Source organism: Eschrichtius robustus, chromosome 3 (assembly GCF_028021215.1).
Source record: "Eschrichtius robustus isolate mEscRob2 chromosome 3, mEscRob2.pri, whole genome shotgun sequence".
Classification (NCBI taxonomy): Eukaryota; Metazoa; Chordata; class Mammalia; order Artiodactyla; family Eschrichtiidae; genus Eschrichtius; species Eschrichtius robustus.
This window is the reverse complement of record NC_090826.1, coordinates 174,548,475-174,573,063: the sequence shown is the minus strand read 5'-3', so window position 1 is coordinate 174,573,063 and position 24,589 is coordinate 174,548,475. Positions and strand designations below refer to the sequence as shown.

The window sequence follows — 24,589 nt, the reverse complement described above, 5'->3', positions numbered from 1 at the left end:
GTGCATTCTTTAGTATTCCACTTGATGAAGCTAGCCAACACCTTTTTACCTCTACTTGGGAAGAAAAACAATTCACCTGGACAGTAATGCTCAGGGTTTTACTGAGAGTCCTTCTTATTTCTTGTAAATCCTGAAGGTTGACCTGGGTGATATAAAGTTCCCTACGGGTCTACTTTGTTGCATATGTGAATGATTTGCTTCTTTGATCTTCTAAAGTCTACTCACAGGAAGACAGCATCCACTTTCTAAAGCTTTTAGCCTTAAAGGGACATAAGATTGCCAAGGAAAAACTTGTAATTTGCCCAAACCCAGGTTTGATATTTAGGGCATCTGGTATCAGAACAAGGGCTACACTTTGATACAGATAGACTTCATAGTGATTGAGGAACCTGTTTTACTGGCCAGGTACTTCAACAAGTCTGTGGCACCAGCCCTCTGATTTAGTCGATCACAGTAATGGCATTATTAAGACTCAACTGGCAAAATTCATAGAGGTCATACGAATACCTTGGCCCAAAGCATTGCTATTGGTCCCTCTAAATCTCAGATCCACACTTTTTGTAACTCAAAAATTCTCACCCATTGAAACAGTCACAGGACACCCAACACACTTGGTTACTGCTTTTTTTGACCTACAACTGAAAAGAGGAGAGCTACTCCAATAACACAAGGGCCAAATTGCTCCTATTAAAAATAACCATGTTTTGGTAGAGCAATCTTTTTACAGCGCATTCTCAGGAGACAAAGACCTTAAGCATCACACCTTGCAACCTGAAGATTTTATCTACTGGAAAAGACACCTCCAGAGGAACTTTCTTCAACCTTATTGGAGAGGCCCCTATCAGGCATTGCTAACCAACCCTTCTGCCGCCAAAGACCAAGGAATAGATTCTCGGACTCACGTGACACGCCTAAAGAAAGCACCAAATTCTGAAGGGACCTCAAAAAGTCTGGTGACCTGAAAGTAAATATTTCCCAGAACTGAAGTAGACAACACCTGATGAGGCAGCTTTCTGAAGATATTTGGAACAGGTCTTTAGGAAGTTTATTTCCAAACCCTTGACAATGACATAATGCTTCAGATGATCTCCAATGTCTATGATCTTGATAACATATGGAATTTAGACAGAAAGTGTCTGAGAGTTCTCCCTTCTACCTTCCCTTGTTACTCGAATATGACCTCAGTAGGTTTCCAATCTGTGCATTCCCTTCTGATATGAGACCCCACACACAGGAAAGGTCCTTCCTGGCACTGAGGGACAAAAAGCCATTGAAACTAGAAAAGCTGACTCTTGATCAGTGATGCTCCGAGAGAAAGATCATGATCAAAAGGAGGACATATAAAAAATTAATAAACAGAAACCTCAATTAAATAGATTTGGGAGACCAGAAGGAGCTCTCATGCCCTGTGGTGACAGCAGAGCCCAACAGGAAGAAGAAAGACTCCTCCTCTTTCCTGGCAAGCACTCAGCCAATGAAAAGCCATGGACTGTTTGTTTACTACAGCCCTCCCAACTTCCTTTTGCCCTCCATAAAAGCATTCTCCTTCCGTTGCTGTGCAGGGACTTACAAGTGGCTCACCATGGTTGCAGGCCCCGAATTGCAGCCTTCTACTGATCCCAAATAAACCCATCTTGGCTGGAAAAACATACAGCAATCTATTTGTTTTAGGTCAACATTTCCATCCTTGTTCCCCTTAAAACTTGTCCCCAAAAGAGCAGCCAGAGTGTTCCTTTTAAAGAAAGAAGTCACGTCATGTTACCCCTCTCTCAAAATTCTCCAATGGCTTCCCTCTTTTCAAGTAAAAGCTCACAAAGCCCTATGTAATACAGCCCCAGTGGCCTCTCTGATTTCACACTGTAACACTAGCCCCTTCAACCTCTTTCCCACATTGGCTTCCTTGTTGGTCCTTGACATGGCACGTATCGCATGCTCCCACCTCAGGGCCCTGGGACCTACTGTTCACTTGACTTGAAACATTCTCCTAGACATTTGCCTGGTTTGCCCTTTTATCCCCTTTAGGTCTATGCTCATATGTCACCTTATCGGAGAGGCCTTCTCTAACAGTCTTTTATAAAATCAAAACATCCCTTCCCCAATACACACACACACACACACACACACACACACACCTTTTCCTCTTATCCTGTTTTATACATTCCCAGAATGTACCACTACCTGATATTTGTTCAATATTTATTTATTCTGTTTCCTGCTCCTCTCCCACCTAAAGTGTAAATTTTCCTCCTTGTTTCCAGAGTTCCTAGAGCAGTAGTAGGTGCTCATTAAAATTTCATATTTTCTGAATGAATTAATAAAAGCCTGCATCATCGTATAGGTACTGTAACATTTACAATTACATGGGGATGGTAGACAGGGAAGGATAGAAAGAAAAATAAACTTAGAATTGCAAAGAAAAAATACATGTCCCAGAACGCTGCCTACCAACTGTCTTAATTGGAAGAAGTTGTTTACCTTTTGGAGCCTTAGTTTCCTCATCTCTAAAATGCATATAATAACCGAGGTCATAATAGAGGAACATAAGGAGAGAACATAAGTAAAACATAAGTAAAAGGAAAGTAAAAGCCCTTGCAAATTGTAAAGACCTGAAAAAGATACAAAATTGCTATTGATGGCTTTACTCTTATTTTTGCTTTACTGAAACCCTGCAGAGAGGAGAAGATAGTTGCCAAGACTTCATCATTTTAGGAGCACCCAAAGGCAAACTCAACAGCAATTTAGATGAAGTTGAGTGGAGATAAAGGTGAAAGAAGAGATGAACAAATATAAACAACAGAAGAGTACGGTAACATCAGCACATCAGTAGAGCCCTTTATATATGTCAAAGATCTTACCTGTATATTGCCCATCAAGTGTGATTTGGCCGAAATCCTGATGCCTAATTGCGATTATCTCATGCCATTTGCCATCATTATATTGTTTACCATCATCATTAGTTGTGGTAACTTCTACTGCAGACCCCTTAAGGGAATGAATGAGGGAAAAAAATCAATAAGTTGAGTATACATGTTACATACACATACACATATATTTGTATATTTGTTAAAAAACAATTGGAAAATTTCAACATGATCCAGATGCAAGCATGCACATGTTTCAAACAGAACTCAAAATTAAAGTTGATACATCCTTCTGGCTTTTCTCTGATGTACTTCTGTGTCACCTCAGTGCTCAAATCTGAAGAGAACTTCTCTTTGGAATAAAAATCTCTTACAAGTACCCTTGGATTTTGAGTAACTATACTCATCAGAAAGGTAATGAATTTTCTATTCTAATATTTTAAATTTGGGGGCAGAAATATAAAAAAGAGAAGAATTTAAAACTAATAAAATACTAATCAAATAATATTGTTCTAAAGATAAGGAAATGTCTGGCAAGTTATCTTCTTTTACCTTCACTACACTACGTATAGCAAGAAGGAAAAAGATTCACCATAAAAATTAATCAGTTGCTAATGCCTTGAACATAAGTATAGCGGTTAAACTTAATACTCAATGCTTTGTAGTCTAAATTCCAGCATTTCTACTTTTGCCTATGGTAATAGTATAGTTAAAAATGAGTTCCTAAGGGGATAAGACTAGGAAATGGCAGATATTAAGAACAGATATTAGCTAAAAGGAGGTGAGGATAAGAAAACAAAGAAAAGTAGAAGAGAAACATTTCATCTTAACACTTTAGAGCTATGTATATTCTGGTTAGCACAATGGTACTCTTTTAATGTTAGTGAACACTTAAGATTAAGTAAACGATATTTCAACTTTGTCACCATCATCATTTACTACTACTATGGTTAAAGAAAAAGCAACCAGAAAATTACTCTAAACCTTCTAAATGAAAACAATTTTTTTCTTTCTTTCTTAATAAAGTAGATCTCTTTAGCAATACTTAACTTCAATCAATAAAAATTTTTTAAAAGCTAAAAATAAGATTTGGTAAAATATTACAGAATATATTTTTAAATTACTTGGAATGTTTCATCAAATTCTAATAATCTTGGCATACTGTTTTCCAAAAAAGATAAAACTGATAATTATCTGATGTAATACGGTGAAGATTTATGTCACAAAAATTGCAACGTTAATCACACCATCTTCAGTAAAACATTTCTGTTTATATTTCCCTAAAATAGCTTCAGCAGTATACCATGTCCGTTCTATGCATTTAATTGGCTCCTGTCAGGCCTCATACAGAGCATGACAACATGTATGACATACAGAATTTCATATTACCAAAAAAGAGCTTTTAATTTCCCATGAGTAGGAGTGGATTGCTTCTCACATGGACAATATCCCAACTTTTACAGGCAACTTGATCAACTAGAAAGATGACCATTTTGGTAAGTCCTCGAATCTTTGTAGGCTGACTTTCCTTCTAACTCTTTCCTCTACATATTCTTTTATTTTCCTCAACCCTATTTCAACATTTTAATATTTTACAAACACACATTTCATTATCGTAGTTTAATAATTAAAAGCAGAACTGGTGTCGTGCCCAATTAATGTGCCCTGGTAGCATGCCCATTAGTTTTTCCATTAGTGAATTCAACAATACTAATGGGATTACTAGCATGGGATGCTAATTGGGCGTGACATAAGAAACTGGCTTACTTCTTAGCATACCCTTGCTAATGATGAAATTAATGAGCATTTTATTAAATGCTGTCTCATCAAAGTGTACTTAGTTAGCGTTAAAATTGTTACAAACGATGCTGCATTCTAAAGATCAGGTGTCTGAGTAAGTGGTTCTTCATATCATGTTTGGCGACAGTCTGAAGCATTAATAGTTCTCTACATCAGAAATCACACTGACTGGTGACACATTCAAGTACATAACACACAGCCTCAGTATGCCCAATTTTCTTCATACTTAGAGGAACTTAGTGTATTATTCTTTGATGATCATTTTAAGATTATTTTACCTCACTAATGTTAAGAGAATAATTCTGTGATCAATTCTGATGTCATATGATGCAGTTTGTTTTTTCCATCTGGAAAATATCAGACATGTTAAATAGATGCTATTCGGAATTTTTTTGAAGGCTTTCACTTTCACCGTTTCCCTAAGTGAAGTCAGAATGTTATGTGAATTTCCTGTTAATGTCACTGAACATAAAACATTTAAATGAGAACCACGAGTCATTACTGGTCAATAAAATATCATCTGATCAAGTGTTTCCAAATTGAAATTAATCTAATGAAAATAGGAAGACTCTAGCTAATTGTTAGAGAGAACAAAAAATACAGCAATTAAAAAATGGAGTAACTTTACTGATTCTTAACAATAATTCTAAGTGTTCAGTTTATAATAGGCAAACATATGTCCTGTTTTAAGTATTATGAAGAATCTTCTCCCTTTCCCCCAAATATTTTTTCATAGAATGAATCCGATAGTTGGAAGGAATGCCAAATAAGTTTTTATGCCTCTATGTAGAATTATATTGTTATGTAAAGAATTCGTTACTTAAGATTATTAAGATATTTTAAAAAGAACAAAGTACACAATGACTTCAGTTATTTTGAAACTACGTGTTAGAGAGTAACTTTAAATTCCTACAAAATGCTCTTTCCACAACTCAAAATTTAATTATTTTGAATGGATTCAGGAACAGTAATTTGAAAATAACTATCAGTATAAGTCAAAGTAACTAACTGACAAATGAAAACAAATAACTAAAATTGTTAAATTATCATTAAAGAACTGGAAATTTTATCCTAGAAAATGGGTAATCTCTGCAATTATGAGTACTATTTTACCAACAGCTATCAAGCCACTCAGTCAACAAAACAGTCAACAGTCCTTTATTTATTTATGAGTATATCTACTATGTTCCAAGGACTGTACTGAGCCTCAAGGATGTATCTGGGGACTAATAGACAGACCTGCCCTCACTGGATTGTACACTCAGATAAGAAAGACACAAAGAGCAAATAACTACTTGTCTGATGAGTACAATAAGGTGTTCATTAGATAATCTTGTATCCTTTAAAGACAAAAGGAAAGAAAACTGGCTTAAAGTGGTACCTAAGTTATTTAAAATATAAATACTTTGAAATGTCAATGGGGGACGTATAAAACAAACTCCTAAGCTTCTTTAAACTTGGGGTAGCTCTAACTTTCTTCAAGAAGTTGTATTCATGACACAGAGTACAGACTTGTGGTTGCCAAAGGGGTGAGGGATTGGGGAGGGAAGGATTGGGAGTTTGGGATTAGCAGATGCAAACTATTATATATAGGATGGATAAACAACAAGGTCCTACTGTATAGCACAGGGAACTATAGTCAATATCCTGTGGTAAACCATAATGGAAAAGAATATGAAAAAGAATATATATACGTATAACTGAGTCACTTTGCTGTACAGCAGAAACTAACACAACATTGTAAATCAACTCTACTTCAATTTAAAAAAAAAAAGAAAAAAAAGCTGTAGTCATATTCCTACCCCAAAAGAGAAAAAAATGGAAGAATATTCCAAATATTCTCCATTCCTCAGTTTCAACAGTTCTTTGTCTGATAATATGCGGGGCTTTCATTAAAAAGTTAGCAATATGTCCAGTTAACCTGGATAAATTCCTTCGTGGTGAGGAAGGACCAGTCCTGGCTAGCTTGAGCTCATGGACTCATATATAGAGAGCATCACAAGCACTCAGTGTGATACATCTGATCACATTTTCTCAAATGTATCTTAAGGCAGTCCGGCTCAACCAATGCCGTACTTTCTTTTGTATAAATTAATTATCACTTTCCTGAAAATGCAGGTAACTTTTGCTTTGTAGAGGGATATTATTATTCCAGGTAAAAATGCACTTGTAAGGCATCATTAAACCCTCTGCATTCCCCTGGTCCTCCAACTTTGGCTATAACAATTTCATTAATACTTGCCTGGCAGGTACCAACTTTGTATACAGGTTACGATTTGGGTATATAGGGCAGAGACAGGCAGCGGGGAAAGCCAATGGCAGTGAGGAGCATTCTAGGTCATTGTCTGAGGGAAGAGGGGGAGGAAATGGTTGGCAATGCCCTTGTGAATGCTTCCTTGAACTCTGCTCTGGTCTACACCAGCCTGTCTATCATTGAAAAGGGGATGAAAAAGATGAGATGGAGAGAGCTTTCTGGCAGCCAGTCTCAGGATCGTAATGGCAATAATGTGGCTGAGCGGAGTTAAGCATTATTTAACTTCTTCCCCTTCCTATTCTGCAGAATCTGAAGCTATCACATCTTTTAGAAAGAGAAATAACACTGTCAAAGAGATGGCAGTCATGTTTCAGTTCTGGTGGAATCATTTTTGGATTAATTCTGCAAAGACTTTGCCCCATATGTTTAGAGTATATTGTGGGCGGGGGCGGGGGAGCAGGCAGGGCACATTTATTAAATACTCAAAACCTGTGAACAAACCCTTGGCCATTGTATGATTACAGATGTAGCTCTGGGGTGTGAATGGTCATCTGGAATCACACTCACAGACACCAGGATGGACGTTTATGAGGGTGTGACCGATTGTATTATAAGTGTGAGGCAGAGTGAAGCCACCCTGGCACACTGCCCTGTTCAAGTTCAGCAGGACTCTGTACTCCTATCTTGGAAGGGGGAGTGTCTAGAGAGAGCACAGCAGGAGTGGCATTTTGTTCATTTCTCATTTCCATGTTTCCAACTCATAACTGCCTAGCACAGTGCCTGGAATATGACACATTTTTAACAATGTTTCATTGAATGAAATAAGCTAAATCCAGTGTCAGTTCTATCACCAGATCACTGTGTGACCCTAGTTAAGACACTTCATCTAAAGCAGGGAAAAAAAAACAATACCTACCTCAGGTGGCTACTTCAAGAATGAAATGAGACAATCAACATGAACCCACTTTGTGTACTTTTAAAGCTCTATAAATAAATGGCTATATGATTAAAGTTTTTCTCCATCTGGCTTGATCTCAAATATACCTAGATATTAACAGGTTGAGGTAGAAGAAGCAGAACCAGGTTTTTTCTTTCTCATTGATATTCTTCTATTTTACTGAATTGTTTCCTTTCTTTTATGTTTTTTGTTGATATTTACAATTTAGCATTTAGTCTTCTTTTTTATCTTGTTAATTGTTCTTGGAACATTTTCGTTCTATTAGTAATTAATTTCTTTTGTCACAACATTTAAAATCAAATATTTTTGTCCAGTTATTTTATGAAAACAAGAAACCAATATGACCTATACCCTTACTGCCCCCTCTACTAAGTTGATACCTTTAGAAACTTTTAAGTCACTCATTTTTCCCCCTCCTTCAACTCTTAGTAATTTTAGCACCAAACAATTATCAGGGCTTTTTTTCCCCTTTGCTGTGTGTCTCTTCTGTGTCAAAGATTCTTTGGCAAATAAAACACATTTCTAGTCATTTTGTCATTAAATACTTAGGTTGAACTTAATATCCTTAGGCTTATTATTCACCACTACTCCTCCTCTATATTTCAAATTCTTTATTTTTTCCTTCTGATTAGAAGCCTTGCTGAAAAATTTCCTTCCAATATGGTGTATGGATGGTATTTAAACTGAATCTCTGGCCATCAACAAGAATTTTTCTTTCATGTTGAAAAGCTTGGAAAAGGTAGGGGCAAGATGGTGGAAGAGTAAGACGCAGAGATCACCTTCCTTCCCACAGATACAGTAGAAATACATCTACACGTGGAACTGCTCCTACAGAACACCTACTGAACGCTGGCAGAAGATGTCAGACCTCCCAAAAGGCAAGAAAATCCCCACGTACTTGGGTAGGGCAAAAGAAAAAAGAAGTAACAGAGACAAAAGAATAGGGACGGGACCTGCACCAGTGGGAGGGAGCTGTGAAGCAGGAAAGGTTTCCACACACTAGGAAGCCCCTTCGCGGGCGGAGACTGTGGGTGGCAGAGGGGGGAAGCTTCGGAGCCACGGAGGAGAGCGCAGCCACAGGGGTGCAGAGGGCAAAGCGGAGAGATTCCTGCACGGAGGCTCGGCGCCGAGCAGCACTCACCAGCCCAAGAGGCTTGTCTGCTCACCCGCCGGGGCGGGCAGGGGCTGGGAGCTGAGGCTCGGGCTTCGGTGCTAGCCGGGAGGGAGTCCGGGAAAAAGTCTGCAGCTGCCGAAGAGGCAAGAGACTTTTTCTTGCCGCTTTGTTTCGCGGCGCGCAAGGAGAGGGGATTCAGAGCGCTGCCTAAACGAGCTCCAGAGACGGGCGTGAGCCGCGGCTATCAGCGTGGAACACAGAGGCGGGCGCGAGCTGCGGTTATCAGCGCAGACCCCAGAGACAGGCAGGAGACGCTAAGGCTGCTGCTGCCGCCAACAAGAAGCCGGTGTGCAAGCACAGGTCACTCTCCACACCGCCCCTCCTGGGAGCTGGTGCAGCTCGCCACTGCCAGGGTCCCGTGATCCAGGGACAACTTCCCCGGGAGAACGCACGGCATGCCTCAGGCTGCTGCAACGTCACGACGCCTCTGCCGCCGCAGGCTCGCCCCGCCTCCTCCGTACCCCTCCCTCCCCCCCGGCCTGAGTGAGCCAGAGCCCCCGAAGCAGCTGCTCCTTTAACCCCGTTCTGTCTGGGCGGGGAACGGACGCCCTCAGGCGACCTACATGCAGAGGCGGGTCCAAATCCAAAGCTGAACCCTGGGAGCTGTGCGAACAAAGAAGAGAAAGGGAAATCTCTCCCAGCAGCCTCAGAAGCAGCGGATTAAAGCTCCACAAACAACTTGATGTGCCTGCATCTGTTGAATAACTGAATAGACAACGAATCATCCCAAATTCAAGAGGTGGACTTTGGGAGCAGGATATATTAATTTTTCCCCTTTTCCTTTTTTTGTGACTGTATATGTGTATGCTTCTGGGTGAGATTTTGTGTGTATAGCTTTGCTTTCACCATTAATCCTAGGATTAGGTCCGTCCATTTTTTTTTTTTTTTTTACTTAAAAAAATTTTTTCTTTCCTAATGTATGTTTTCTTAATAATTTTTTCCTTATTTTCTATTTTTAGAAATTAAAAAAAATTTTTAATAAGTTTTTTCATATTTTTTATTTTAAAAAATTAAAAAAATTTTTCTTAATAATTTTTTCTCATTTTTTATTATAAAAATAAATAAATCTATTTTTAAAAATTAAAAAAAATTGTTTTCTGAACACATTTACTCTTAATAATTTTTTTCTTATTTTTTATTATAATAGCTTTATTTTATTTTATTTTATCCTCTTTCTTTCTTTCCTTCTACTTTTTTCTCCCTTATATTCTGAGCTGTGTGGATGAAAGGCTCTTGGTGCTCCAGCCAGGCATCAGGGCTGTGCCTCTGAGGTGGGAGAGCCAACTTCAGGACACTGGTCCACAAGAGACCTCCCAGCTCCACGTAATAGCAAACGGTGAAATTCTCTCAGAGATCTCCATCTCAACATCAAGACCCAGCTTCACTCAACGACCAGCAAGCTACAGTGCTGGACACCCTATGCCAAACAACTAGCAAGACAGGAACACAGCCCCATCCATTAACAGAGAGTCTGCTTAAAATCATAATAAGGCCACAGACACCCCAAAACACACCACCAGACGTGGACGTGCCCACCAGAAAGACAAGATCCAACCTCATCCACCAGAACACAGGCACTAGTCCCCTCCACCAGGAAGCCTACACAACCCACTGAACCAACCTTAGCCACTGGGGACAGATACCAAAAACAACGGGAACTACGAACCTGCAGCCTGTGAAAAGAAGACCCCAAACACAGTAAGATAAGCAAAATGAGAAGACAAAAAAACACACAGCATGTGAAGGAGCAGGGTCAAAACACACCAGACCTAACAAATGAAGAGGAAATAGGCAGTCTACCTGAAAAAGAATTCAGAATAATGATAGTAAAGATGATCCAAAATCTTGGAAATAGAATAGACAAAATGCAAGAAACATTTAACAAGGATGTAGAAGAACTAAAGAGGAACCAAGCAACGATGAAAAACACAATAAATGAAATTAAAAATACTCTAGACGGGATCAGTAGTAGAATAACTGAGGCAGAAGAACGGATAAGTGACCTGGAAGATAAAATGGTGGAAATAACTACTGCAGAGCAGGATAAAGAAAAAAGAATGAAAAGAACTGAGGACAGTCTCAGAGACCTCTGGGACAACATTAAACGCACCAACATTCGAATTATAGGGGTCCCAGAAGAAGAAGAGAAAAAGAAAGGGACTGAGAAAATATTTGAAGAGATTATAGTTGAAAACTTCCCTAATATGGGAAAGGAAATAGTTAATCAAGTCCTGGAAGCACAGAGAGTCCCATACAGGATAAACCCAAGGAGAAACACGCCAAGACACATATTAATCAAATTGTCAAAAATTAAATATAAGGAAAACATATTAAAGGCAGCAAGGGAAAAACAACAAATAAAACACAAGGGAATCCCCATAAGGTTAACATCTGATCTTTCAGCAGAAACTCTGCAAGCCAGAAGGGAGTGGCAGGATATACTTAAAGTGATGAAGGAGAAAAACCTACAACCAAGATTACTCTACCCAGCAAGGATCTCATTCAGATGTGATGGAGAAATTAAAACCTTTACAGACAAGCAAAAGCTGAGAGAGTTCAGCACCACCAAACCGGCTTTACAACAAATGCTAAAGGAACTTCTCTAGGCAAGAAACACAAGAGAAGGAAAACACCTACAATAACAAACCCAAAACATTTAAGAAAATGGGAATAGGAACATACATATCAATAATTACCTTAAATGTAAATGGATTAAATGCTCCCACCAAAAGACACAGGCTGGCTGAATGGATACAAAAACAAGACCCATATATGTGCTGTCTACAAGAGACCCACTTCAGACCTAGAGACACATACAGACTGAAAGTGAGGGGATGGAAAAAGATATTCCATGCAAATGGAAATCAAAAGAAAGCTCGAGTAGCAATTCTCATATCAGACAAAATAGACTTAAAATAAAGACTATTACAAGAGACAAAGAAGGACACTATATAATGATCAAGGGATCGATCCAAGAGGAAGGTATAACAATTGTAAATATTTATGCACCCAACATAGGAGCACCTCAATACATAAGGCAAATACTAACAGCCATAAAAGGGGAAATTGACAGTAACACAATCATAGTAGGGGACTTTAACACCCCACTTTCACCAATGGACAGATCATCCAAAATGAAAATAAGGAAACACAAGCTTTAAATGATACATTAAACAAGATGGATTTAATTGATATTTATAGGACATTCCACCCCAAAACAACAGAATACACATTTTTCTCAAGTGCTCATGGAACATTCTCCAGGATAGATCATATCTTGGGTCACAAATCAAGCCTTGGTAAATTTAAGAAATTTGAAATCGTATCAAGTATCTTTTCCCACCACAACGCTATGAGACTAGATATCAATTACAGGAAAAGATCTGTAAAAACTACAAACACATGGAGGCTACACAATACACTACTTAATAACGAAGTGATCACTGAAGAAATCAAAGGGGAAATCAAAAAATACCTAGAAACAAATGACAATGGAGACACGACGACCCAAAACCTATGGGATGCAGCAAAAGCAGTTCTAAGAGGGAAGTTAATAGCAATACAAGCCTACATCAAGAAACAGGAAACATCTCGAATAAACAACCTAACCTTGCACCTAAAGCAATTAGAGAAAGAAGAGCAAAAAAACCCCAAAGCTAGCAGAAGGAAAGAAATCATAAAGATCAGATCAGAAATAAATGAAAAAGAAATGAAGGAAACAATAGCAAAAATCAAAGAAACTAAAAGCTGGTTCTTCGAGAAAATAAACAAAATTGATAAACCATTAGCCAGACTCATCAAGAGAAAAAAGGAGAAGACTCAAATCAATAGAATTAGAAATGAAAAAGGAGAAGTAACCACTGACACTGCAGAAATACAAACGATCATGAGAGATTACTACAAGCAACTCTATGCCAATAAAATGGACAACCTGGAAGAAATGGACAGATTCTTAGAAATGCACAACCTGCCGAGACTGAACCAGGAAGAAATAGAAAATATGAACAGACCAATCACAAGCACTGAAATTGAAACTGTGATTAAAAGCCTTCCAACAAACAAAAGCCCAGGACCAGATGGCTTCACAGCCGAATTCTATCAAACATTCAGAGAGGAGCTGACACCTATCCTTCTCAAACTCTTCCAAAATATTGCAGAGGGAGGAACACTCCCAAACTCATTCTATGAGACCACCATCACTCTGATACCAAAACCAGACAAAGATGTCACAAAGAAAGAAAACTACAGGCCAATATCACTGATGAACATAGATGCAAAAATCCTCAACAAAATACTAGCAAACAGAATCCAACAGCACATTAAAAGGATCATACACCATGATCAAGTGGGGTTTATCCCAGGAATGCAAGGATTCTTCAACATACGCAAATCAATCAATGTGATACACCATATTAACAAATTGAAGGAGAAAAACCATATGATCATCTCAATAGATGCAGAGAAAGCTTTCGACAAAATTCAACACCCATTTATGATAAAAGCCCTGCAGAAAGTAGGCATAGAGGGAACTTTCCTCAACATAATAAAGGCCATATATGACAAACCCACAGCCAACATTGTTCTCAATGGTGAAAAACTGAAACCATTTTCACTAAGATCAGGAACAAGACAAGGTTGCCCACTCTCACCACTATTATTCAACATAGTTTTGGAAGTGTTAGCCACAGCAATCAGAGAAGACAAAGAAATAAAAGGAATCCAAATTGGAAAAGAAGAAGTAAAGCTGTCACTGTTTGCAGATGACATGATACTATACATAGAGAATCCTAAAACTGCCACCAGAAAACTCCTAGAGCTAATCAATGAATTTGGTAATGTAGCAGGATACAAAATTAATGCACAGAAATCTCTTGCATTCCTATACACTAATGATGAAAAATCTGAAAGTGAAATTAAGAAAACACTCCCGTTTACCACTGCAACAAAAAGAATAAAATATCTAGGTATAAACCTACCTAAGGAGACAAAAGACCTGTATGCAGAAAATTATAGGACACTGATGAAAGAAATTAAAGATGATACAAATAGATGGAGAGATATACCATGTTCTTGGATTGGAAGAATCAACACTGTGAAAATGATTCTACTACCCAAAGCAATCTACAGATTCAATGCAATCCCTATCAAACTACCACAGGCATTTTTCACAGAACTAGAACAAAAACTTTCACAATTTGTATGGAGACACAAAAGACCCTGAATAGCCAAAGCAATCTTGAGAACGAAAAATGGAGCTGGAGGAATCAGGCTCCTTGACTTCAGACTATATTACAAAGCGACAGTAATCAAGACAGTTTGGTACTGGCACAAAAACAGAAACATAGATCAATGGAACAGGATAGAAAGCCCAGAGATAAACCCACACACATATGGTCACCTTATCTTTGATAAAGGAGGCAAGCATATACAGTGGAGAAAAGACAGTCTCTTCAATAAGTGGTGCTGGGAAAATTGGACAGGTATATGTAAAAGTATGAAATTAGAACACTCCCTGACACCATACACAAAAATAAACTCAAAATGGATTAAAGACCTAAGTGTAAAGCCAGACACTATCAAACTCTTAGAGGAAAACATAGGCAGAACACTCTATGACATAAATCGCAGCAAGATCCTTTTTGACCCAGCTCCTAGAGAAATGGAAATAAAAACACAAATAAACAAATGGGACCTAATGAAACTTAAAAGCTTTTGCACAGCAAAGGAAACCATAAACAAGACCAAAAGACAACCCTCAGAATGGGAGAAAATATTTGCAAATGAAGCAACTGACAAAGGATTAATCTCCAAGATTTACAAGCAGTTCATGCAGCTCAATAACAAAAAAAACAAACAACCCAATCCAAAAATGGGCAGAAGACCTAAATAGCCATTTCTCCAAAGAAGATATACAGATGGCCAACAGACACATGAAAGAATGCTCAACATCCTTAATCATTAGAGAAATGCAAATCAAAACTACAATGAGGTATCATCTCACACTGGTCAGAATGGCCATCATCAAAAAATCTAGAAACAATAAATGCTGGAGAGGGTGTGGAGAAAAGGGAACACTCTTGCACTGTTGGTGGGAATGTAAATTGATACAGCCACTATGGAGAACAGTATGGAGGTTCCTTAAAAAACTAAAAATAGAACTACCATACGACCCAGCAATCCCAGTACTGGGCATGTACCCTGAGAAAACCATAATTCAAAAAGAGTCATGTACCAAAATGTTCATTGCAGCTCTATTTACAATAGCCAGGACATGGAAGCAACCAAAGTGTCCATCATCGGATGAATGGATAAAGAAGATGTGGCACATATATACAATGGAATATTAGTCAGCCATAAAAATAAATGAAATGGAGGTATTTGTAATGAGGTGGATGGAGTTAGAGTCTGTCATACAGAGTGAAGTAAGTCAGAAAGAGAAAAACAAATACAGTATGCTAACACATATATATGGAATCTAAGGGAAAAAAAAAAAAAGTCATGAAGAACCTAGTGGCAAGATGGGAATAAAGACACAGACCTACTAAAGAATGGACTTGAGGATATGGGGAGGGAGAGGGGTGAGATGTGACAGGGTGAGAGAGTGTCATGGACATATATACACTACCAAATGTAAAATAGATAGCTAGTGGGAAGCAGCCGCATAGCACAGGGAGATCAGCTCGGTGCTTTGTGACCACCTAGAGCGGTGGTATAGGGAGGGTGGGAGGGAGGGAGATGCAAGAGGGAAGAGATATGAGAACATATGTGTATGTATAACTGATTCACTTTGTTTTAAAGGAGAAACTAACACACCATTGTAAAGCAATTATACTTCAATAAAGATGTTTAAAAAAAAAAAAGAAAAAGCTTGGTCACAGATTAGCTGTATAACTTGGGAAAATTAATTTAAGTATGACTCAGATTTTCACCTGTAAAGTGGGGATAATGAGTACCTGCTTTATAGAGTTGTTGTGATGTTTAAATGTGTGTGTGTGTGTGTGTGTGTGTGTGTGTATGTGTGTGTATTTATGTATAGAGAGAACACTTAGAATAATGGCTGGCACACAGAGGTCCTATAGAAGAACTAGCTTTGCTTAATCTTGACTAGAACTTGATGAGTCCTTTCAATAAATTTATAATCAAGTCTATTAAATCATATATTCTCTCTTATTTTATATTTCATTATCTTCTCCCATCCTTCTTTACCTTGTGCATGTGTTTTTTGTTCTCCTTTTGAATTTCTTCTTAATATTAGCATCTTCCTTCATCTTTCTTTATGTTTTCATATTTTTGTTATGCATTTTGACCTAGCAATCTGAGGCTCAGCAGTCTCTCTTCGAATTAATCTACTTAAAGGACTCAAATGAAAAATAATATTTTCAGTTCCGTAACTGAATCAACGTCAGTGTGCTGTTTTTGTTTTCCCGATGCCATCTGCCTTGCCTTTGGAAACAGCTGCTTCTTAGCCCTTTCTCTCTGGATGCTGGATCTGCTTAGGTGTGATGTTATTTCTTTTTGCTTACTCATTGCCCACCTCTTGGCATCCCTTAAGAAGCTGCAATTCTAGGGGACACCCAGGGGTCCTTGTGCCTGAGGACCTATAGTGGTCAGGCCAGGGGGTTATCAGGTCGCTGTCAAAACACCAGGAATAAACCTTTCTTTCCCTGGTCTTGCCAGTTGCCAGTTCATGGCTCTACCACTTCCTAACACAGGAACGACTCATTCTGCCTCTTGAGAGCTTCTGCAGGGATCCTGGGTGATGCTCAGACACACTTGGTCCAGCAGGCCCTGACTTTCCTCTCAAAGGTGAGTGGGTCTCCAGGATGTAGGAAGCCCTTGGTCCATTATCCCTTAGATACAGAGGGGGAAAGTTGTGCCTCCTTTAATAATATAACATTAAACATTTATTTGGCAAGCATCATTTATGTCTTAGATCAGCAGTTTTAAGTTGAAAACCTGAGAAAAATCTTTGACATAGTCTTATTCCTCAGTTACTCACAGGTCCAACACAGTGCTTAACGGCAAATGCTTACGAGCCTTCCTTTAACTAAAGTGAAGACAACTATGCAATAGTTTCCCATTGCCCTCAGGAAAAATTTCAATCCTCTCAAATCCTTCCCAGGTCCTAAATTACTTAGTCTCTACCCAACTTTTCAACCTACCACTGTTCTCTTTGTTCTCTACGCTACAGCCATATTAGACTCATCTCAATGTATTGAATATGCCATGTTCTTGTCTAACTCAGACACTAAATATTTGCTGTTTGCTCTGCCTGGAAATTTTATTACAGATCCTTCCCTCATCTCCCATCAGTATTTCCTCTGGCCTGCCCCACCTCAAACACATGTCCTCTTGTATAGACATATACTCTTGTCCTGATCAACTTTTCCTCGTTGTTTTGCATCTCAGTTAAATATCACATTTGCAGAGGAGACAGACAACTTAAAAGAAAGACTCTTTATGCTCTCATAATACACAGCATCATACTTGTCTTTCGTAACAGTCATGAATATTTTATTTTTTTTAACTGTATACTACCTAGATTGTTTCAGAGGGGCATGGTCATATTTAACTTTAAAACTAGTGTAGTCTGCAATACCCAGCCTGATAGCACCTGATAGATGCTTAAATATTTGCTGGTGAAGAAATAAAAAGAAAGAGAGAGAGAGAGAGAGAGGAAAAGAGAGAGAGATGGAGGGAGGGAGGGAGGGAGGGAAGGAAGGAAGGAAGGAAAGAAGGAAGGAAGGAAGGAAGGAAGGAAGGAAGGAAGGAAGGAAGGAAGGAAGGAAGGAAGGAAGGAAAGAAGGAAGGGGGGGAGGAAAAGAGAAAGCGAAAGAGAAAGAGGAAGGGAGATAGAGACACAATTTTGGTCTGAAGGAAAACAAAAACAGATCTATTCAAATGCATTTAAAAGTTTTAATCCTCATTCTAAGGTAGCATATGGTTGTTAAGCGTGTAGATTCTTAGTCAGACTATGTGATTTTGAAGCTCTGCTATTTTAGCTGTGGGCAAGTCAAATCACTTTTGTAAGTTTCTTTTTCCTCGTTGGTAAAGTGGAAATAATGAGTACTCACCTCTAAGGTTTTGGTGAGGATTCATTGTGAAAACATAAATAGTTGGTACCTGGTAAACTCTCAAAAATATCAACTCTTATGATTATTCATTTACCTGAGGATCAAAAAGAAAATAAGGGCGTCCATTCTTCAACTGAATTGCGAAATACTCTTCCTGATTGCCAGGTGATGCCGCAAAGACAATCAAACCTTCAGGCACCCTCGTTAGAAAGCTGGCCTTAATGCCTGGGGAGACAAGTGCAATCAGCGAATCAGTGCTGGGTTTTGTTGATTCTTTCTGATAAACGCACATTTACTTTCATTATTATTTATGATGTAGTGAGTACAGTCAGGGAATTATACACAGCAATGCACTGGGATGGTCCCAGCCATTTGGTTTTAACTGTATCCCATTATGAATGCCACCCATACTTGGAAACTCAAGACTGCACTCCCACTAATCAATATATAATGAAGTTTAAATATATGCAAAACTCATCAACATAAAAAGATATGTTGTCAACCCAAAATTGGATACTAGGGGATCAATGCGGTAATATTATCAGAGTCATAAAAATAAATGGGTTTTTGACATGAGTGAAAGAAACACAAAGAGCTTTGTTTAAAATACTTATGAAGTTTAAAGAACTTGTCCAGTAGTAGAAGCTAAAAACGAGAAAAATCTGCTATGAAGTGGTCCACAGAGCCAATTTTCTGGGATGCCATCCTGTAACCAAATGGTCTGCAGCCTTCAGAATTCCAGGGGCTCCACTCACCCTTCAGATCACCTACCAGCACTGCCCAAGACACAGAGTACTCCTGTCTCTCAGAAATTACCCCTGCTCAGGAAGCAGGGGAAGCATGCAATAGTTCTCTATGATGTCTTCACACTACCACCACCTGGCCCAACCTCCATTCTACGGGTATCCCACCCACTCAATGCATACTATCAAGCTCTTCCTCAGTGTAAGACATTTTGTTAATGTACTGAAACTGGCAAAGAAGTTTAAGATCTTTGTTCTCAAGAGTTTCCAGTTTAGTGGGAGATATAAAATGTGTGTGTCTTAACAGAAACGTCATACAGGGAGAATCAAATAAGAGGTCAAGAACATACATGAGAACCAAATGACAGCTCAAGAGCACAGAACTGAATAATTAATGGCTATTGATTTGATTAGTAATACAGTCAACCAGGATTGTGTAAGTTGGAAGGGGACAGAGCTGCCTTCATGCTGGGCTGGTAACCAAAGTTCCTACATAGCTGAGGGATTTACCCTGGATTCAATAGACTACAACAGGTTCCTGCAATCAGAAACCATGTCTGATTCATCTTTCTACCCCCGGAAATCACATGGTGTCCTGGTGTACTTAGTAAATGGATGTGAAGAAAGGAGGTGGAAGGTACAATAGTGGTAAGGAAGAAGTTTTAACACAGGTGTGGAGGCAGGAGGGCAGAAATCATTTTGTGAGCATCGGATTGTCATTTTATAAAATATGTTTTCTATGGAACAGTAACATCTGTTGAGTACTCTGATACACAATAAAGAAGAAAAACTAACAAGCCAGTGCCTGGCATTAAATTCTAGTTGGTGAAAAAGAATTTAAAAAAAAAAAACTGTAGTGAGGTGTGATAAGTGATGCAGACCTATTTACAAGATATAATTTGATTCAAAGGGATTAAGAAAGGTTTCACAAAGAATAAGATGCTTGAGCTTGTTTTCAGAGTATATGAAGGACTTTGGGAGAAACTGTTTAAAGGCCTAGAGGCAGGGAAAATATTAAGGACAGCTGGATGTGGAGGAGGCAGTTAAGAGACGAATCTGGAGAAATAGGCAAGACCCCATCTCAGGCCATATATAGACTATCTGGCTTGAGAAGTTTGAGTAGAAGACAAAGATGGAAAGGAAGATTGTGTCATAACTATCTTTAGAGTGAATTATTTTAATACCAGCAAAGGCAAGCCTGGCATGCGGGCTTCAGACTTTCCAAAGAGGCAACTCAAACTTTTCCTGGCCTTCTTAGCTTCTGCATCTTTGTCTTCTAGATTTTATGCTTTTGGTCCTTTTCAAACATACCTGTCCTACTCATTTTGATATTTCATTACCTCACACTCTCTGATTCTCTTTATCCCACTTTCTAGGATATCACATTCTTGCTGTGAGACTCAGTACCTGGTCCATCCTGGCGCCTCTCTCACTTCCTAGAATAAGATCGTTTGTCCCTATACATCACTTTTCAGTATCCAAACTCACTTGAACCCCTGATACTAGCTTTATTACTCTCATCTCTCCTACTAAGTGGATTAAAAAAGTTGGAATTTATCCTGTAGACAAAAGGAAGGCTTTAAAATTTGGGTGGAGGAAGGGAAGAAGATGCTCAAAGTCAAGATGAAGGAAACCAAACTAACAGTGGAATGTCTGGAGGATATAGATAATTTAACTACAGAGGAACCAGTTAGGATACTGCTGTGCTTTGGGGGAATAAGATGATAAGGATTTTAATTAAGGACTGACACATAACTAAATGGATTGAAAGAATGGAGTCTATATATTTCAGAAGAGAATCCTTAAAACAAGTGGTTATGAGATGATGATGGGGGTAAGATGGTCAATTCTTTTCACCAATTACTGAGGGAAAAGTAGCATTATTAACAGAAATAGAAAGGTCAGGTACAGAAAAAAATATGGGGTTGAGGACAGAAGCTCCATCTGGGGCACAGTGAGTTTATATTAATGATGTAAAGGAAAAAACTATCCATCATTTGGAAATGAGAAACTAAATCTCAGAAGAGAAAATGGGGTTAGAAAAATAAATTGGCAATCACCTGCCAATAAATCATGTCCCTGGGAGACACAGCAAGGACCACTGGGAAAAATGCCCCAGACTTAAGAGAAGGAAAGAATCGGGACAATAATAAAGTTAGAACAATCAGGATCACATTGTAAAATGGAAACATAGGTAGGAGAGAACTTTAAGAAGGCAAAGTTAGTTAACTGTGTAAACACTTCCTATAGGTCCAGAATAATGAGAGCTGAAGAAAAGCTTACAGAGCTGGTAATTACTATCTTTTTCAATTGAGTAGAACGAGCAGAGTCCAACCTGCTGGGTAATAATTTTTGATGGAATGGATGAGAAGGCAGTGGGTATCGAGGTCTCACTAGAAAAATCTGGTAGAGAATGAAATGGGAGACATAGAAACAAATTATTAGGGTGGCACAGTCAGATATAAGGAGGACACATCTGCCAACAAAAGCACAGACACGGCCAAAATCTGGTGTACCTTCTGACCAGAGAAAAATCATATTTCTATCAACTCTTCTTCTCTTAAGCTTCTCTCCTTTTGGTTCAGAGTGTCTCTCTTCTACAGAAGAGAAGGCTTACCTTTCTGTGACCATTTTAAAATTTCATACGTGGTATCAAATACTATAATTAAGACTATTGTTTTAAAATTAAACAACTAAAGGTTATTTCATAAAAATAGCTACAATTCAGAATACGAAGACAACAACACTCTCTACCAGGGTGCTGTAGGCATCTACATGGCGGTAACCAGGGGAGCAAAAGCCAGGATTTGAATGAGGGAAGAAAATAATAATTGCTCAGTCTGGGAATACAACTACTCATCCCCAGTTGAAGGGAAATTTGGGGAATGAAATTATGAATCACAATAAGAATTACAGAAATATTTAGCCAAGTTATACTTGGGAAAAAATCAACAATATCATGTTATTCAAGAATATGCATGTGCATGTGTTTTTCAGACACACCATTTAATTCCCAGCTTTTACACTTACATAACACAGAAATGTTATATAAAATTTAGCCCAACTAAAATAGAATACGCAGATCAAGGGATATTTCTTGTAAGAAATGAGGATTTAGTAAAGTAACTTGATTTGCTGTTGTATGGTCAAATTGTTTCCTTACATTACAAAGATTTATAATGAATGAGGGGTTTTTTTGCAAGTAAAGAAATAAAAAAATGCACACTTCCATTGAAACATCATGTTCTTGACAATTAATGTTGCAGACATTGATAAATCCTATCTTTTGAGCCAAATGCCTTAAATCATGTAGTCAATCATATGCTTATACATCCCCATCCGCTGACTTTAGGCTCAGCCATGTGACTTGTTTCGGGCAAAGAAGTGGAAGCAGACACGTGGTACCATGTTAGAGAAGAAGCTTTAAATATATACTGTGTGACTGAGCCTGACTCCTATTTTCTCCTGTGCCTCATGAATGTGCTTTCATCCTGGGCTCAAGAATAAGAAGACATGTGGAGCAGAGCAGAGCAATACCGAAGCATTTTTCTTTTTAGAGGTTTGCGTTAAAGAGCCATGCTGACTAAAATGGGCAGAAAAGTGAGAAATAAACATTTCTTGCTTGCTAAAATTTAGATTTTGATGCAAAGAAAACAGGAGATATTCTAAAGTTCAATTTTTTGTTTCAAGTATTTGGGGAAATGATAGAGCATTTTTCTATCTCAATAGAAAAATTTATTCATTCATCCAAGGAATATTTTTAGGAAAATATACTTTGTGCAGCCACCTTTCTAGGCTATTGGGATACAGAGATATATAAAAGAGACATATATCCGTGGCTTCACATCTTAAAAAAATCTGAAAATCCAAGATCCGCATGGAAATACTTAGCTTTTATGTAAATGTGTTTGCAACTTTAAAAATTTAATCATAAAAACAATACAGTGACAAGCCCATGGAATAGGCAAAGAGTTCTTAAACAATACAGGTAAAAGTATAAGAGAAAGGGAAATGGTTATAAATTGTATTAGGATTAAGAACTTTTGTCTAAGAAAAGGCACAAATAAGAGAGTGAAAAGGTAACTAACATAACAGGAGAAGATATTTATAATATGTATTTCTGATAACATACATATCCAATAAAAATGTATATAATTCCTACAAATCAATAAAAAAAGATGAATGACTCATTAAAAGAATGGGGGCAAATGGCTCTTCAAAAAGATGATGTCCAAATTACAAATAAATGTATGAAAAAGATGCTCAGCATTGTTAGTCATCAGAGAAATGCAAAATAAAATGCAATACCACTAAACACCCACCAGAATGGCTAAAATAAAATAGAAAATACTAAATATACTCAAGTACGTAGAGCAACTGGAATGCTCATAACTATTAGTGGGCGTAGAATTGGTACCACCATTCTGAAAAACTGCTTGGCAGTACTTATTAATTTATATCTCCTAAATATATGCATACCTTTTGGTCTAGCCATTCCACTCCAAGTTATATATCCCACCACACACACACACACACACAAATACACAGCTTCAGAAAAATATACAAGTATGTATATAGAAATACTTTTTATTATACCATTAAAATGGAACATACACAAATGCCCACCAACTGCAGAAAGGATAAATAAATGAGGTATAATATAGCAATGAGAATGAACAAAATATAGCCACATGTAACTACACGCATGAATCTCACAAACAAAATATTGGATAAAAAATGCTAGGCACAGAAGAATACATACTGCATGATCCCTTTTACATCAAGTGTAAAACCACGCAAAATAAATCTATGATTTTAGAGGTCAGGATAGTGGTAATCCTGGTTGGGGTTTAGAACAGGGCACAATGCAGAGGTTCTGGGGGATCAGTACTATTCTATTTAGTAATTTGATGCTGGTTACATAAAGCTATTCACGTTTTGAAATCTGTCAACTGGTACACCTAAGATTTTTGCACTTTTCTGTTTGTATGTTAAACTTCAATACAAAGGTTTGCTGAAAATGAAGAAATAATAGAATTACATAAAATTCAAACTATAAAAGCTGAAAGTGAAAATTCTCTATAGGTTTACCTGTCACCCTCAGAGAAACTACTACCAACAATTTGGCCAAGTTTTTCTCAGAAATATTTATACACATGTATGTCATTGTTTATCTCTTTTTTCTTTACTGAAATTGGATTACATCACGCACACTATTCTGTAAGTTGTTAAAATTTTTCAAAATAAAATTGCATATATTTAAGGTGTTCAACACGATGATTTATACATATACATAGTGAAATGATTACTACAGTCAAGCTAATTAACATACTATATCCTCACATAGGTACTAATTTTTCTGTGTGATAAGTGCATCTGATATCTATTCTCTTAGCACCTTTCCATACAGTATTATTATAGTATTATTAAGTATAGTCATCATTCCTATACATTAGCTCTCTAGGCTTTTGCATCCTACATAACTGCACCTTTGTAGTCTTTGACCAACATCTCCCCAGTCCCTGGTAACCACTATTCTACTCCCTGTTTGTATGAGCTTGATTTTTTTTAAATTTATTCCACATGTCAGTGAGATCCTACAGTATTCATCTTTCTCTACCTGGGTTATTTCACTTAGCATAATGCCCTCCAGGTTCATCCATTTTGTTGCAAATGGTAGGATTTCTTTCTCGCGGTTGAATAATATTCCATTGTGCATGTTTGT

General features: G+C 37.9%; 1 protein-coding gene across 1 annotated transcript in view; it reads right to left on the bottom strand.

Annotated features, from left to right (window-relative positions):
• USH2A (usherin) overlaps positions 1 to 24,589 on the bottom strand; it is a 795,295-nt gene that overhangs the window by 466,735 nt on the left and 303,971 nt on the right. The window contains exons 21-22 of the mRNA XM_068538548.1: positions 18,216 to 18,346; positions 2,856 to 2,982 (exon numbers count right to left, since the gene is read on the bottom strand). Of these exons, the coding sequence (XP_068394649.1) occupies positions 2,856 to 2,982; positions 18,216 to 18,346 (258 nt within the window). The remainder of the gene's footprint in view (positions 1 to 2,855; positions 2,983 to 18,215; positions 18,347 to 24,589) is intronic.